This window comes from Centruroides sculpturatus, unplaced genomic scaffold (assembly GCF_000671375.1).
Source record: "Centruroides sculpturatus isolate CEXI.00-Female unplaced genomic scaffold, Cexi_2.0 scaffold43, whole genome shotgun sequence".
NCBI lineage: Eukaryota > Metazoa > Arthropoda > Arachnida > Scorpiones > Buthidae > Centruroides > Centruroides sculpturatus.
The window spans coordinates 421,834-438,799 of record NW_019384334.1 but is presented as its reverse complement, the minus strand read 5'-3'; the positions used below and the strand labels follow the sequence as shown (position 1 = coordinate 438,799).

General features: G+C 24.3%; 1 protein-coding gene across 1 annotated transcript in view; it reads left to right on the top strand.

The window, feature by feature from the left end:
• Positions 1–9,000: 9,000 nt before the first annotated feature.
• Positions 9,001–16,966, top strand: part of LOC111631246 (Down syndrome cell adhesion molecule-like protein Dscam2) — a gene marked incomplete at its 5' end in the record, with an annotated part of 100,264 nt that continues 92,298 nt past the window's right edge. Inside the window, one exon of the mRNA XM_023375464.1 lies at positions 9,001–9,166. Coding sequence (XP_023231232.1) covers positions 9,001–9,166 — 166 coding nt within the window. The remainder of the gene's footprint in view (positions 9,167–16,966) is intronic.

Here is a 16,966-nt window from a genome sequence, read left to right as displayed (position 1 = left end):
TATTTAAATAAGTTATAATATCAAAATAAACGAAGTAAATTTGCATATTTCTTTAATTTCTCATTATCTTCCAGAGTTTAATCGAATTATCTGAAACGTATTAAGTAAAAACCTATTTAAGTTCCTTTTGAATAAGTTATTATGTAAATTAAAAAAGTCAGCATATGTTCATTGTTTCTGTTGTAAAATATAACTTAATTAAGTTAGTTTGAAGCGTATTATTATATAAACTAAGATCTATAAATTTATTTTCAAGTCTACTGTAATTTTGACATGTCAAATTCTGTAAAATTTACAATCCAGCTATAAAATGTTGCTTTATACGCAATAAGATTATTATAATAGGCTATAAAAGATGAAGGAATTAGAATGAGGTTAAATAATTAATTAATAAGAGAGTTAACTTCATAAATCTTTCAATCAAATTATTAATATAATTTTATTTAATTTACAAATTAAATAAAGTCATGATACGCGAAAACAAAGTTTAAACATATGAATTTAGATAGGCAGTATTAATTATAATTAAATTGTCGAAGAATGTTTTAACGGATCATTTTTAATATTTAGAAAAGTTTTTAAAAAGAAATAAATTTTTATTTTAATAATTTTTGAAATACGTCCGGAGATTTTCATAAAATAACTCGCATGTTCTTCAGTTTCTATAATAAAAATCATTTTTCATGATAACGTAAACATTTAAATTATGTTCAGTTCTGTTGTTTTTCACATAGATTTTGAAAAACATGAGAAAATATTATAAAAATTTGTGAAGACTTATGTTTATTATCCGCAGTTTTTAGCATTAACTCTGCGAAGAGCAAAGTTTCTCGATATTTTTTCAACCTGTTATTTTTCTGTACCTATTCCAGTAAGGGATATTTTGATATGTTGCTTGCAATAGACCGTGTGATGACAAAGATATACAGCAAGACTTCTGTACTGAGATAAGTTCTTAAATCGCTCCATTGATCGCAAGTGTAGAACAATTATTGTTCTGTAACTAAACCTGAATTGAGTCGTTCTTTCGCTAGAAGAATAAACTTACTTGTATTGAACGATCTATAATTGAAAATTGTGTTAGAACAAAAGCAAAATTCAATACTCTGCTAGCGATATTAATAAAATATTTCAGTTTTTAAAATATATAACTTTGTACATTTTACGGCTTCTCTTTTACTTTTAAAAAGAAAATTTAAGAATTCGAACAATATAAATTTAAGAATTCGAACAATATAAANAATAAAATTTTCGAATATTATAGTGTTTAAACATGAATTTATTCAATAAATTATATTTTTATGATTGATAAATATATGTAGAAATGTGTTTTTATATATATTTACTTTATTAAACATTATAGATTCATTTATATTTAACAATAAATAAAATAATTTTTAATAATCTATATAAATACTTTAGGCTAAGTAAAGCGTCTAAACGTAGTAAATATATATTAAAACTATATTTTTACACGTATTTATCAATCATAAAAATATAATTTATTGCTTAAATTAATGCTTAAACAGTTATATTTAAAATTGAAATTTTTATTTACAGTCAAAAATTGAATTTATATTATTATTTATTATTGATACATTAATATACTGAAAACTTGTTTTTATTTAAAGCTTTTATTTATTATTAATATAAATAATTTTAAATGCTTATTTAGGAGTTAATATATCGTGCGTATTCTGAATAAGAATTATCTTCTTGTGCCATTCTAATCATCTTGACTATGACATATTATTCTCATATTTCAAACAGCAATCTACATCCTGTTTAAGTATTACACAGTTAAGATGATGCGGAACGATAATACTGTATTTATAATATAATTCTTACATTTTACAATATTTTACATGATTATTTTTAAATTATTAAAATTACTGTTAACTCTTATTTTTATAATTTAAAAATCAATATCAAATGCATTAGGAAGATTATATGAGATTAATGTTAAATTATCATCTCTTACATTAAAACTTTGCAAAAGTGAGCAAATATTGTTTAATTTACGTACTTTAATGTTTAATACTTTAAAGAAAATTAGTATTAAATTTGTCAAATAATTAATTATCTCTTGTAATCAATTGCATAATTAGGTTCTGTAGAACTCTGCAATGAAGAAGGCCTTAAGGTTTAGGATACGAGTGTTTAAAATTATATAATAAGATTAATTTAAAACAGTTTAGAACTATTTTAAAATATCTGTACCTAGTTATAAACAGTATTATAATAGTTATACTGTAACTAATAGTAGTGATTAGCAAGGAACAGTTATAACTAAAAAGTAAATTAACCATGAAAAATATAGCTATATTCATCAATTCAAATTGAAAAATATTTTATCTTAATGAAGTAATTTGGAATAAAAAAACAGAACATTTATAATTTTATATCATTATAATGCATTCTTTGCTTCATTTACTCTTTGCTTTATCCAAATCGCTTCATTAATATAAAATTCTGCTAAAATTATTTCATATCTCTATTAATTTCGACATTGATTTTAATATTTGTGAAATAGTTCATCAGAATATATATATATATATATATATACATATAATGGACCAATGCAATGACTAAGGCATAGACGTTTCATATTTCATCTCTGGAGCTATGTCAGGTAGAGGATGTTTACTACGAAAGACCTGCAAAAATGGCGAAACATGCAAGACGCGTATCAGCATTTGTAAAGAATAAATCTGTCATACTGTCAAATGTTTATACTGTAACTCTCTTGTATAACATTGGTAACTTGTATATCGATATAAAAAATAACATCAACTTATCATAGTTCTTAAAAGAAATATTTTCAAATATATTTTCTTAAAAAAAAGTATTTTAATAAAATTTCTTTTTAGAAAAAAAGACAGTTTTTTGATTTTTTTAAAAATAATGTCGCAATATAAAAAAATTCAATAACGAGGGCTCAAGTTTAAAATGATGTTACAGAGTAATTTTCCTACATTTTGTATCAAATTATGCTTTATTTTCAAATGCTCTGTAGAAACAAGATCTGCGATACTTATCATAAGTAGGCTTTTTACTTAAAAATCAAATTTCCTTAGATGTATTATTCAATTTTTTTTGTTTTTTTTCTCAAAGTAAGTAATTTATCGCGCTACACTTACCTTTACTCAATTAACAGCATTTTTAAAATAAATATTTAATGAATAAACATTATAATCGTCACAATTTTATACCGTTATTAGGTTTCTTATACAAATGTAATAAAATTTACCTTATGAGTTAATTAAATTTGCCTTATTGCAGTTTGCGTGCGGTAAATATCGTGTAGAAAATGATATATTAATAACTAAACACGAAATAAAAGAAAACACAAAAGAACAATAGAAAAAGAGAAGAAGAAGAAAAAAGCAATCTTGCAACTCAGTCATTGTCGCCTTTGACAGAATTTCATTCTCAAAACCCTATCAAATAAGACAGCATACAATTTCGTAGAGCTATTCTCCAGATGAGGTTATGGTGACAGCTGGAACGCGTGCCACACCTCCACCCAACTTCCGGCGTTGAATGGAATAAATTCTGCTAGATGACAAGTTAATGGCTGGAAGAATGGCACAGCTGATGTCTGGACACGACAAACACGACATGGCTACGTTCTAGCTAAAGCACATCAATTTCTACGTTCGTTGTAATTACGTTCAGTCTTAATGTAATGTTGTCGTGAGAAAATAAATTCTCCTATCTTCCAACGTAATTCTCAGAAAATTTTCCCTTTTCTCGATCACGACATCCTTACCGGACTTTGTCATTTTGACATCTTTCTAATCTTTCTCTGTTGCTTCAGACAATATTCCGGATGATGGGATTGAGATCGTTTGGCTTGTTGTATTATTCTATTCAACTGAATAGTAATTTGACGTTTAAACAGATAAATTCAGTTAACTTTCTGATGGCTTCAACATGATTAACTCACTCTATCTCTCGTTCTCTCATCAATTGTTGAAAATAAGACCGTAGAAAACCATCATAAATCTTTTACTTTAACAGTCGTTTGAAGAGCTTAATTACATTTTAGTTTATAATTAAAATACTAATATAATTATGCATATGCAATATGTGGCATAAAATAGATGGTTTATTATATACTATATTTGTTAAATAATTCATTATTGCGGTTTAAATCCTAGATAATTATGCAAATATGAAAACTATCCTTAAGAGAGATTATATTAATCCTAAAGAAATTAATGATGAAGGAGACTGATTAATAGAATTAATTAAACAATTAGCATAGAGTAAAGTCATTTTATTACTAGAGCATTAAGAAAATGAGATTGTTTAATTAAACAACATACTCACGTTTCTAGTGACTTAGGTATGAAATTAATTATTCAGAAAAAAATTCTTAAAAAAAATTAAATTTACTAATAGGAAATGGATAGCGATCTATACGTCACTTTGAAACATGGGAGCGATTAGTGACGTAATTGTAAATTAAAATTTCTTGAATTAATCGATATTTAATAAATTTAATTTACTTCAGTCATAAAAGTTATTAAATGACGTTGTTAACGTTAAAAAATTGTAATTGCATCGATTTTCTTATATTAAGATTCGAGGAGCATTGTTTATAGAATACTTATGCAGGCTTTTTTTTAATTTAGAAACCAAAATTAAACTTTTAATTAGTATTTTGAATGATAATAACTGTTTTTATGCGTATTTAATATATTTTTTTCTGCTTAAGTGGCTAGTTAAAATAAAAGACATTTTATATTGTTTTTATATTAATGGTATTTTATATTATCAGAATTTGTATTTGGAAATTTTTATAATAAACTACTTTCAATTGTGTACTGAATATATTATCGTATGTATAGAGTTAAAATATTTCATTGTAAATTTATATTGAAAAAATAGATTCTGATTTACAATGAAAAATTCTAAGGGATGATGTAAACCATAGCAACTATTTTTTAATTAAAAGTTGCCACAGTGTTGCATTATTATTTGTAGGTATGTAATCATCCAGACAAAAGGAAAAACAGATAGAGAAAAAAATGTTAGAAAAATGTATATATTTATCAGAAGTAATACGGAAAATTTACCATTTTAGGTACATTTTAAAATCATATTTTATATATACATATAATGGACCAATGCAATGACTAAGGCATAGACGTTTCATATTTCATCTCTGGAGCTATGTCAGGTAGAGGATGTTTACTACGAAAGACCTGCAAAAATGGCGAAACATGCAAGACGCGTATCAGCATTTGTAAAGAATAAATCTGTCATACTGTCAAATGTTTATACTGTAACTCTCTTGTATAACATTGGTAACTTGTATATCGATATAAAAAATAACATCAACTTATCATAGTTCTTAAAAGAAATATTTTCAAATATATTTTCTTAAAAAAAAGTATTTTAATAAAATTTCTTTTTAGAAAAAAAGACAGTTTTTTGATTTTTTTAAAAATAATGTCGCAATATAAAAAAATTCAATAACGAGGGCTCAAGTTTAAAATGATGTTACAGAGTAATTTTCCTACATTTTGTATCAAATTATGCTTTATTTTCAAATGCTCTGTAGAAACAAGATCTGCGATACTTATCATAAGTAGGCTTTTTACTTAAAAATCAAATTTCCTTAGATGTATTATTCAATTTTTTTTGTTTTTTTTCTCAAAGTAAGTAATTTATCGCGCTACACTTACCTTTACTCAATTAACAGCATTTTTAAAATAAATATTTAATGAATAAACATTATAATCGTCACAATTTTATACCGTTATTAGGTTTCTTATACAAATGTAATAAAATTTACCTTATGAGTTAATTAAATTTGCCTTATTGCAGTTTGCGTGCGGTAAATATCGTGTAGAAAATGATATATTAATAACTAAACACGAAATAAAAGAAAACACAAAAGAACAATAGAAAAAGAGAAGAAGAAGAAAAAAGCAATCTTGCAACTCAGTCATTGTCGCCTTTGACAGAATTTCATTCTCAAAACCCTATCAAATAAGACAGCATACAATTTCGTAGAGCTATTCTCCAGATGAGGTTATGGTGACAGCTGGAACGCGTGCCACACCTCCACCCAACTTCCGGCGTTGAATGGAATAAATTCTGCTAGATGACAAGTTAATGGCTGGAAGAATGGCACAGCTGATGTCTGGACACGACAAACACGACATGGCTACGTTCTAGCTAAAGCACATCAATTTCTACGTTCGTTGTAATTACGTTCAGTCTTAATGTAATGTTGTCGTGAGAAAATAAATTCTCCTATCTTCCAACGTAATTCTCAGAAAATTTTCCCTTTTCTCGATCACGACATCCTTACCGGACTTTGTCATTTTGACATCTTTCTAATCTTTCTCTGTTGCTTCAGACAATATTCCGGATGATGGGATTGAGATCGTTTGGCTTGTTGTATTATTCTATTCAACTGAATAGTAATTTGACGTTTAAACAGATAAATTCAGTTAACTTTCTGATGGCTTCAACATGATTAACTCACTCTATCTCTCGTTCTCTCATCAATTGTTGAAAATAAGACCGTAGAAAACCATCATAAATCTTTTACTTTAACAGTCGTTTGAAGAGCTTAATTACATTTTAGTTTATAATTAAAATACTAATATAATTATGCATATGCAATATGTGGCATAAAATAGATGGTTTATTATATACTATATTTGTTAAATAATTCATTATTGCGGTTTAAATCCTAGATAATTATGCAAATATGAAAACTATCCTTAAGAGAGATTATATTAATCCTAAAGAAATTAATGATGAAGGAGACTGATTAATAGAATTAATTAAACAATTAGCATAGAGTAAAGTCATTTTATTACTAGAGCATTAAGAAAATGAGATTGTTTAATTAAACAACATACTCACGTTTCTAGTGACTTAGGTATGAAATTAATTATTCAGAAAAAAATTCTTAAAAAAAATTAAATTTACTAATAGGAAATGGATAGCGATCTATACGTCACTTTGAAACATGGGAGCGATTAGTGACGTAATTGTAAATTAAAATTTCTTGAATTAATCGATATTTAATAAATTTAATTTACTTCAGTCATAAAAGTTATTAAATGACGTTGTTAACGTTAAAAAATTGTAATTGCATCGATTTTCTTATATTAAGATTCGAGGAGCATTGTTTATAGAATACTTATGCAGGCTTTTTTTTAATTTAGAAACCAAAATTAAACTTTTAATTAGTATTTTGAATGATAATAACTGTTTTTATGCGTATTTAATATATTTTTTTCTGCTTAAGTGGCTAGTTAAAATAAAAGACATTTTATATTGTTTTTATATTAATGGTATTTTATATTATCAGAATTTGTATTTGGAAATTTTTATAATAAACTACTTTCAATTGTGTACTGAATATATTATCGTATGTATAGAGTTAAAATATTTCATTGTAAATTTATATTGAAAAAATAGATTCTGATTTACAATGAAAAATTCTAAGGGATGATGTAAACCATAGCAACTATTTTTTAATTAAAAGTTGCCACAGTGTTGCATTATTATTTGTAGGTATGTAATCATCCAGACAAAAGGAAAAACAGATAGAGAAAAAAATGTTAGAAAAATGTATATATTTATCAGAAGTAATACGGAAAATTTACCATTTTAGGTACATTTTAAAATCATATTTATACAAAATCTATAGAATCTGGAGAAAAATTTTCCTTAACATCTATTTGTCTTTTTTTTTTTTTTTTAATCATGACTCAAATTCGAGAAATTTAAACTAATAGAATTTATTTATAAATTAAAATAAATTTTACTTAATTATAAGAAAAGGAAATTTAAGTTTAATTAGTGATTATCACATTCATTGTTCATAAGCTTTAAAAGCAAACAGGAATATGAATGACAAAAATTCGCCTGCGTAAACTTTAGTATTTCTTATTAACTTTTATTATTTAAAACTGATTAAATAATAAAAATATTCAACACACTTCAAAACATATTTTAAATTATTTTATATCGTTTTAAACTAAAGAATCTTATAACATTTTATTATATTATATTCTACTACATAACATTTAGTCTTTTATAAAAATAAATGTATAAAATTTAAAAAGAATAAGAAAATAATAATTAAAAGTAATCAATAAAATATTATATGTTTAAAAAATAATTTCAAATGACAAGCTAGAATGTTAAATTTAATGACATTTTTAATAAGGATAATGAAGTGCAAGTTGTTCTATTTGAGGAAAAATGATTTTCATTATTTTTTTCTCTGATTATTAAAGGAATTTTTCTAATTGAGACTTATGTAAAAAGATTTTAAAAAGGTTGAATATAAATATTTAATCAGATTCTATTTTTATATTTTCTGTAAAATGTTCGCGATTTCAACTTGTTTTTATTGCGACGAGTTAAAATGCCTCAAGGATAAAATATATTTCACTGATTCTCGGTAGTACACTTATTATTTTATTCTTTTGCAGTAAAAATCGGAATCACAAACACGTATAATAATTTACGAGAAGTCGGAAATAGAATATTCAACAAAATTTTTATATATAAATAATTATTTTTAGAGGAAAAAAATGTTTAATATTATTTTATTACAGTTATGGATAGAAATGTTAAGAAGTTTGAATTATATACTTTTTAAAATTTAAATTATTGTTAATATAACTTGCTATTCTTAACCTACTTAATTTGATGGCCGGATGGCCGAGGTGGTCATTGCGTCAATCAATCTTCCGCTCTGGGGTACCCGAGATCGAAACAAGCGAGCACCACAGGAATTTTTCATGAGCGATAAATTCCAGATATGTTGTGTTCCATTCTTCACCACCCGGCCGCCATTTTGTGCCTGGCCAAACCCACAATGTATTTGAAAAAAAAGGCTCTCTGTGGGCACTAAGAGAGCTTTTAAGAGAGCAAAAGTTTAAAAAATCTATTTGAAATAATTTTAAATGTACTTAACGAGATAAAAGTAAAACTTATGATATTTTATTTCTCTTTCTAGTTGTTCCTCAACAATATAAAGCTCAAGTTTATGATGAATTTGTGATTAAAGGTAACACTGCCGTCCTGCGATGTCACGTTCCTACTTTCGTCCGAGATTATGTATTTTTTGAGTCATGGACAAGGGGTGACGATGTTACTATAACCTCTACAACTAATAAAGGTTTGATATTAGTTTATTAGTTTTATTAGTATCAGAATAAATTAGACCTAAATAGATTCATTGAATTTAATATATAAATATAAGTCAACTAACTTTTATTTAAAAAAAAAATTAAAGAACTTTGTCTCGAGATACGGTTTCGTCAATTTATTACTACTATATAGGTGGCCCAAAAGTCAGGTAACTGTGTTTTCAAACAATTCAACAATTTTTGGCAGAAAGTTACTAATTTGTGAAAGTGTGTCAAGGCGTTGTAATTTGTGTATTGAGGAAGAATGATCTCATTCGAACAATTTTTACAAAGTTTATGAGTAATAAAGTACCATATATCAAACAAAAATTTAGTCTTTGCAATGGTTAAGTAACTTTTGGGCCACTGTGTATTTTATAATATCCCATTAATAACGTTACGTTTCTCACCATAATTTAGATTTAATTAGTAGTTTTTTGCAGTGTATTTCAATTATAAATCGGAAAAAATAATTTATTTATATTTATTTATTACTTTTGTTTAATGATAATGTTTTCGTTGAATTTACATTAAATTAGTTTTTCAAGGAGAGAGGTAAATGATAGATGCGAATAATATGTGCATTTAGAGATTAATTTGTTCAGTCCCAGTGTGAATTGGATGGTAAGTGAGAAACTTCTCCGAAAAATCCATCAATATATTCTATAGTTATTATTCCATCTAATTAATTACTGTATTTTTCGATTTTAACGCTTTAGTTCAGTTAAAAAGCATAATTATTTTTTTAAGAAGTGAATTTAAAAGTTTTAATTATTGCATAAAAAATAATAATATAATAAAATAATCAATCAATCAAACAAACTGTTTATTAAGTAATAAAGTTAAATTCGTGTTACATTAATTGTTTTATAGAATTTTTACTGTCAAAAAGTAACCAATATAAATAATTATTACACAATAGCGTTTTTAATGCATGTGATTTTTATACTCCTTATTTCCATTTTGTTCTTTAGAAATATTTTTAAAAAGTTATTTAAGCTATACATTTGAAATCTTGACAAGTCATTCAATTTCAGTCGGTAGTTTCAGATAGATGCAATTGTAATATTTCAAAAATTTTATTGATTTTACGCACTGTAGAAAATTTTCCAGTCATTCGGGAGATGAATAACTGAAAATTCTTTTGCATTTCACCAATGGAAGCAATCTGTTGTAAAGGCAATATATATACATTATTTATAAATAGTGAGAATTTATTTAATCTTAATTGTAACAACAAACTTTTTATATTTATTCCTACTTTCATTGCCGTTTATTGTACAGTACAAAATGCATCTAATTTGCTCATCGATCTCCTTCAAAGTTTCAACAATCCTTAAGGTGTCGACCATTCCANAAATAAATTAAAAAAAAAACTTAAAAATTGTTGAGTTTGAAGCATTAGCATTAATGATCATGAGCTGAATTACTATACAGATTTACAAACTGTTTGCACGAAATCTTTATAAAATTATAGGTCGAAAAACATGGAAAATCCGATCGTGTAGATAAAAAATACTGTGTAAACTACCTTTACCAAAGAAATATACTTTCGTGAGAATTGGCATTAAGATCGAAAGACATTATTTTCAAATAATCAAGGTACGATAAATGTACTTAATGACAGTCGTGTGCTTCGAAGATATCCAACGGTAAATTTCACTATACAGTTCTTTCTTTGATTATAAAAGTAGAGAAGAAGCTTTTGCTAACTATTGATAGGAGTCTGATTATCGAAGAAAGATACAGATCATATTTCATGAAGAAGATGATCATGCTCGCGCAATTGTCCGAAAACGATCCATTCTTCTAGGTCAATGCTCATAATCATTAAGATAAATCAGAGGGTTTATATTAATGATCGTCGCCTTATAAGAACAGCTGTCTTGGGATGCTGTTATACGTGAGGAAAATTGTAAATGCGTTTTAATGCAACAGGTTAATGATGCATAATTACTCTCAACGAAAGCACTTTACAGTTACTCAAAGATTGTGAGAGGATAAATAATGGAACTTGCGCTAGAAGGAAATTTTTATTGACTAAAACTCAATGGATTCCTTCAAGCTTTCTCGGCTGCCTTCAAGCAGCTGGTTTTACAATTGGAGTAAAGATGAATGAAAGAAGGTCATCTAGAGTGTCTAAACTGTTTTAAATCTTGCTAACAAATGGTGATATGTAGATTGGTTTAAGGTATAGTAAGGTTAATCGCCAGTCTTTTACAATAAATAGCGAAGAAACTCATTATTAACTAAGATGTAGTAGCACGGAGATGAATCGTAGAAAATGAATTTTAAGGTCGAGTGGAGTAAATAAACTGCTTTAATTTTAAAACAAATGGCGATGTATAACCCGGAAAAAACTTTCCAACAAACAAACATATGATAAAATATATTGTACAAAACAAAGAATAAATCCGCTTAGATAACGATATGGATAAGTATATCATCTGGAGAAGTAGATCGATTCAACATTGAAGACAGAATGATGAATTCTGTCCAATATACTTGTATCTATATGTATATCTTCTTTTATTCAGTCTGTTGTTGAATAAAAATAAATAAATAAATATAAATATAAATATATATATAGCTTACTATTAACTTACACTATTTTTTGCTGAATTGTTTTTATTCGATTTAAGCATTGTTTATATTAAAATATGTAATATTTATATGTTTTAATAGACAAATTCTCAAAACTTCAAACAAGTAATAATTTATTTTAAGTTTATTAAATTAGAATATTAAATAAATATTACTTTTATAATATTATTCAAATACAGATTAAAAATGAACATCATAAAGTAAAAATAGACATAAATGTCATAATAACTGTGACAAGCAAACATGGAATTTATATCAGTTACTAAGGTCGGAACAAATATTTGTAAAGCATCATTTCGCTTAGTCGAGATGAAACGGGCGATAAAAGTTATTTGACACCAATTTTCCAAGAATCAACAAATTTTTAGTTATCTGAAATGAAATATACTCATATCTATATATTTTCTATGTGATAGTTAGATTAATATTGAAATTTCTGTTTATAATGGGTAATTTAATGTCTCTCTCATTTGATGTTACATTACACGCAAGGAGAGTTTTCAATGTTGTATTCAGAATGAGATTACAAAGGTTTATAGTAAAATTAGTGAATGGTTGTAAGTGTTCCGTGAAACCATTGTCGGAATTTAAATTAAAATGTTATTATACTCCATAAGTTTTATGAAAAATTAACAATGTGCATTTTTATATATTAAAAATTACGTTATAAAATTAGCAATAATAAAAATATATCAATGTTACATCAAATTTTATACAACCTATGTGTATAAAAGAATGTATAATACGTTTAAAAATACTCTATAATATTTGAAACTATATTTATAGTTTCTTTTATTCTTAAAGTATACTAAATTTATTGATAAACTTTGCTTATTTACAATAATTTATCGCATTATTTTTTAACAAAATGCTGAAATAAGAAGGTACAAAATAAATGAGAAGAATGCAGTAATCCAAAAATCGAATAAAGGAAAAAAAAATTGTGGTACAAAGATTTTGTCACCCATTTGTTCCAAAGCTTATTTCATCAAATGGAAAATCTTTATAGATGATCAGTCGAAATCGCTTCTTATCTTTTCATGAAAAACTGATGAAAATAATAAATCATGTTATAAGTTATAATTTTTAAAAAAAAATACATTAAATTATTATCATCAGTAAAAAATAATATTAAATAGATGTTCATNTTCAATGTTGTATTCAGAATGAGATTACAAAGGTTTATAGTAAAATTAGTGAATGGTTGTAAGTGTTCCGTGAAACCATTGTCGGAATTTAAATTAAAATGTTATTATACTCCATAAGTTTTATGAAAAATTAACAATATAGATTTTTATACATAAAATTTGCATTTCAAAATAGTAATATTAATTTATTTTAAAATATACGAAACTATTATTATAAATTAGAACATTAATTTTTTAATAAATTTACCTTATCCGCAATAAAATAAAATATTAAAATAAAAAAATTAAAAATAAATCTATAATGTTATTATACATCACAATTTCATTGAAAAATTAACAATGTGCATTTTTATATATTAAAAATTACGTTATAAAATTAGCAATAATAAAAATATATCAATGTTACATCAAATTTTATACAACCTATGTGTATAAAAGAATGTATAATACGTTTAAAAATACTCTATAATATTTGAAACTATATTTATAGTTTCTTTTATTCTTAAAGTATACTAAATTTATTGATAAACTTTGCTTATTTACAATAATTTATCGCATTATTTTTTAACAAAATGCTGAAATAAGAAGGTACAAAATAAATGAGAAGAATGCAGTAATCCAAAAATCGAATAAAGGAAAAAAAAATTGTGGTACAAAGATTTTGTCACCCATTTGTTCCAAAGCTTATTTCATCAAATGGAAAATCTTTATAGATGATCAGTCGAAATCGCTTCTTATCTTTTCATGAAAAACTGATGAAAATAATAAATCATGTTATAAGTTATAATTTTTAAAAAAAAATACATTAAATTATTATCATCAGTAAAAAATAATATTAAATAGATGTTCATGTATTTAAAATATTAAAATTATTAAATTAAAACGAAATTTTTTGACTAAATTAAGCATTTAGATAAGTAATTATATTTAATAACTTAATTCGACACATTAAAAGCACGAAGATTAACGTAAAAAAATAAATTATAACAATTAAATGTATTTGTGAATCTTTTAAAATAGTACTATTTTAAAATAAAATAAATTTTTCAATAAAATCGTATCCATTAGAACAACGTTTAAAATAACATAATAATATATTTATTTGAAATAACATTAAAATCAGCTTTTATATTGTCTCCCAGATGGATAAAACTAATTATTTTTACATATATCAATTAAAGTAAATTGCCTGTAAACGGTTTTAACAAATCAGAAACTGTGTTTCAGATTCTCGTCTTGGTTTTCGCTATGTTCACTTATTTTAACTTGATTATTGTTGTTTTGAACGAGATAAATTATTTACAAGACTATTTAAAATTAAATAGAATCAATAATAAGAGTCAACATTAAATATTAATTTTTAAAATGTCAATAATGAGAATTAACGTTTAATAGTCTTTAGTAATTTAATAAAGTTGTATTGCATAAATTATGTATATCTCAATGCCATTATTATAGAGAATTGGCTTGTTTATTCTCCCTTAAAAAATTTCCCGTGTATTTTTTATGAACAAATATTCATTAAAATTTCANATAACGATATGGATAAGTATATCATCTGGAGAAGTAGATCGATTCAACATTGAAGACAGAATGATGAATTCTGTCCAATATACTTGTATCTATATGTATATCTTCTTTTATTCAGTCTGTTGTTGAATAAAAATAAATAAATAAATATAAATATAAATATATATATAGCTTACTATTAACTTACACTATTTTTTGCTGAATTGTTTTTATTCGATTTAAGCATTGTTTATATTAAAATATGTAATATTTATATGTTTTAATAGACAAATTCTCAAAACTTCAAACAAGTAATAATTTATTTTAAGTTTATTAAATTAGAATATTAAATAAATATTACTTTTATAATATTATTCAAATACAGATTAAAAATGAACATCATAAAGTAAAAATAGACATAAATGTCATAATAACTGTGACAAGCAAACATGGAATTTATATCAGTTACTAAGGTCGGAACAAATATTTGTAAAGCATCATTTCGCTTAGTCGAGATGAAACGGGCGATAAAAGTTATTTGACACCAATTTTCCAAGAATCAACAAATTTTTAGTTATCTGAAATGAAATATACTCATATCTATATATTTTCTATGTGATAGTTAGATTAATATTGAAATTTCTGTTTATAATGGGTAATTTAATGTCTCTCTCATTTGATGTTACATTACACGCAAGGAGAGTTTTCAATGTTGTATTCAGAATGAGATTACAAAGGTTTATAGTAAAATTAGTGAATGGTTGTAAGTGTTCCGTGAAACCATTGTCGGAATTTAAATTAAAATGTTATTATACTCCATAAGTTTTATGAAAAATTAACAATATAGATTTTTATACATAAAATTTGCATTTCAAAATAGTAATATTAATTTATTTTAAAATATACGAAACTATTATTATAAATTAGAACATTAATTTTTTAATAAATTTACCTTATCCGCAATAAAATAAAATATTAAAATAAAAAAATTAAAAATAAATCTATAATGTTATTATACATCACAATTTCATTGAAAAATTAACAATGTGCATTTTTATATATTAAAAATTACGTTATAAAATTAGCAATAATAAAAATATATCAATGTTACATCAAATTTTATACAACCTATGTGTATAAAAGAATGTATAATACGTTTAAAAATACTCTATAATATTTGAAACTATATTTATAGTTTCTTTTATTCTTAAAGTATACTAAATTTATTGATAAACTTTGCTTATTTACAATAATTTATCGCATTATTTTTTAACAAAATGCTGAAATAAGAAGGTACAAAATAAATGAGAAGAATGCAGTAATCCAAAAATCGAATAAAGGAAAAAAAAATTGTGGTACAAAGATTTTGTCACCCATTTGTTCCAAAGCTTATTTCATCAAATGGAAAATCTTTATAGATGATCAGTCGAAATCGCTTCTTATCTTTTCATGAAAAACTGATGAAAATAATAAATCATGTTATAAGTTATAATTTTTAAAAAAAAATACATTAAATTATTATCATCAGTAAAAAATAATATTAAATAGATGTTCATGTATTTAAAATATTAAAATTATTAAATTAAAACGAAATTTTTTGACTAAATTAAGCATTTAGATAAGTAATTATATTTAATAACTTAATTCGACACATTAAAAGCACGAAGATTAACGTAAAAAAATAAATTATAACAATTAAATGTATTTGTGAATCTTTTAAAATAGTACTATTTTAAAATAAAATAAATTTTTCAATAAAATCGTATCCATTAGAACAACGTTTAAAATAACATAATAATATATTTATTTGAAATAACATTAAAATCAGCTTTTATATTGTCTCCCAGATGGATAAAACTAATTATTTTTACATATATCAATTAAAGTAAATTGCCTGTAAACGGTTTTAACAAATCAGAAACTGTGTTTCAGATTCTCGTCTTGGTTTTCGCTATGTTCACTTATTTTAACTTGATTATTGTTGTTTTGAACGAGATAAATTATTTACAAGACTATTTAAAATTAAATAGAATCAATAATAAGAGTCAACATTAAATATTAATTTTTAAAATGTCAATAATGAGAATTAACGTTTAATAGTCTTTAGTAATTTAATAAAGTTGTATTTCATAAATTATGTATATCTCAATGCCATTATTATAGAGAATTGGCTTGTTTATTCTCCCTTAAAAAATTTCCCGTGTATTTTTTATGAACAAATATTCATTAAAATTTCATATATTTACTATAGCATTCATTTTTTATCATCAATTAAATAAAATTAGGCAAACAATCGAATGATATATTTCTACAGATATACCAAATTAAAGAGAATATTTTATAAGAATAATGAAAAGAAATAACTATACAAATAAATTACCATATATTTGAGTAAATAACTTGTAATATTTGCTTAATTAAAAAAATAATTAATTTTTTATAATCGTATCAAAAATAAATTCATAAAAATTTAATTCGTTTCACGGTTTTAAGATAAGTTTCGATTTCCTAAAGATTGCAATATATATA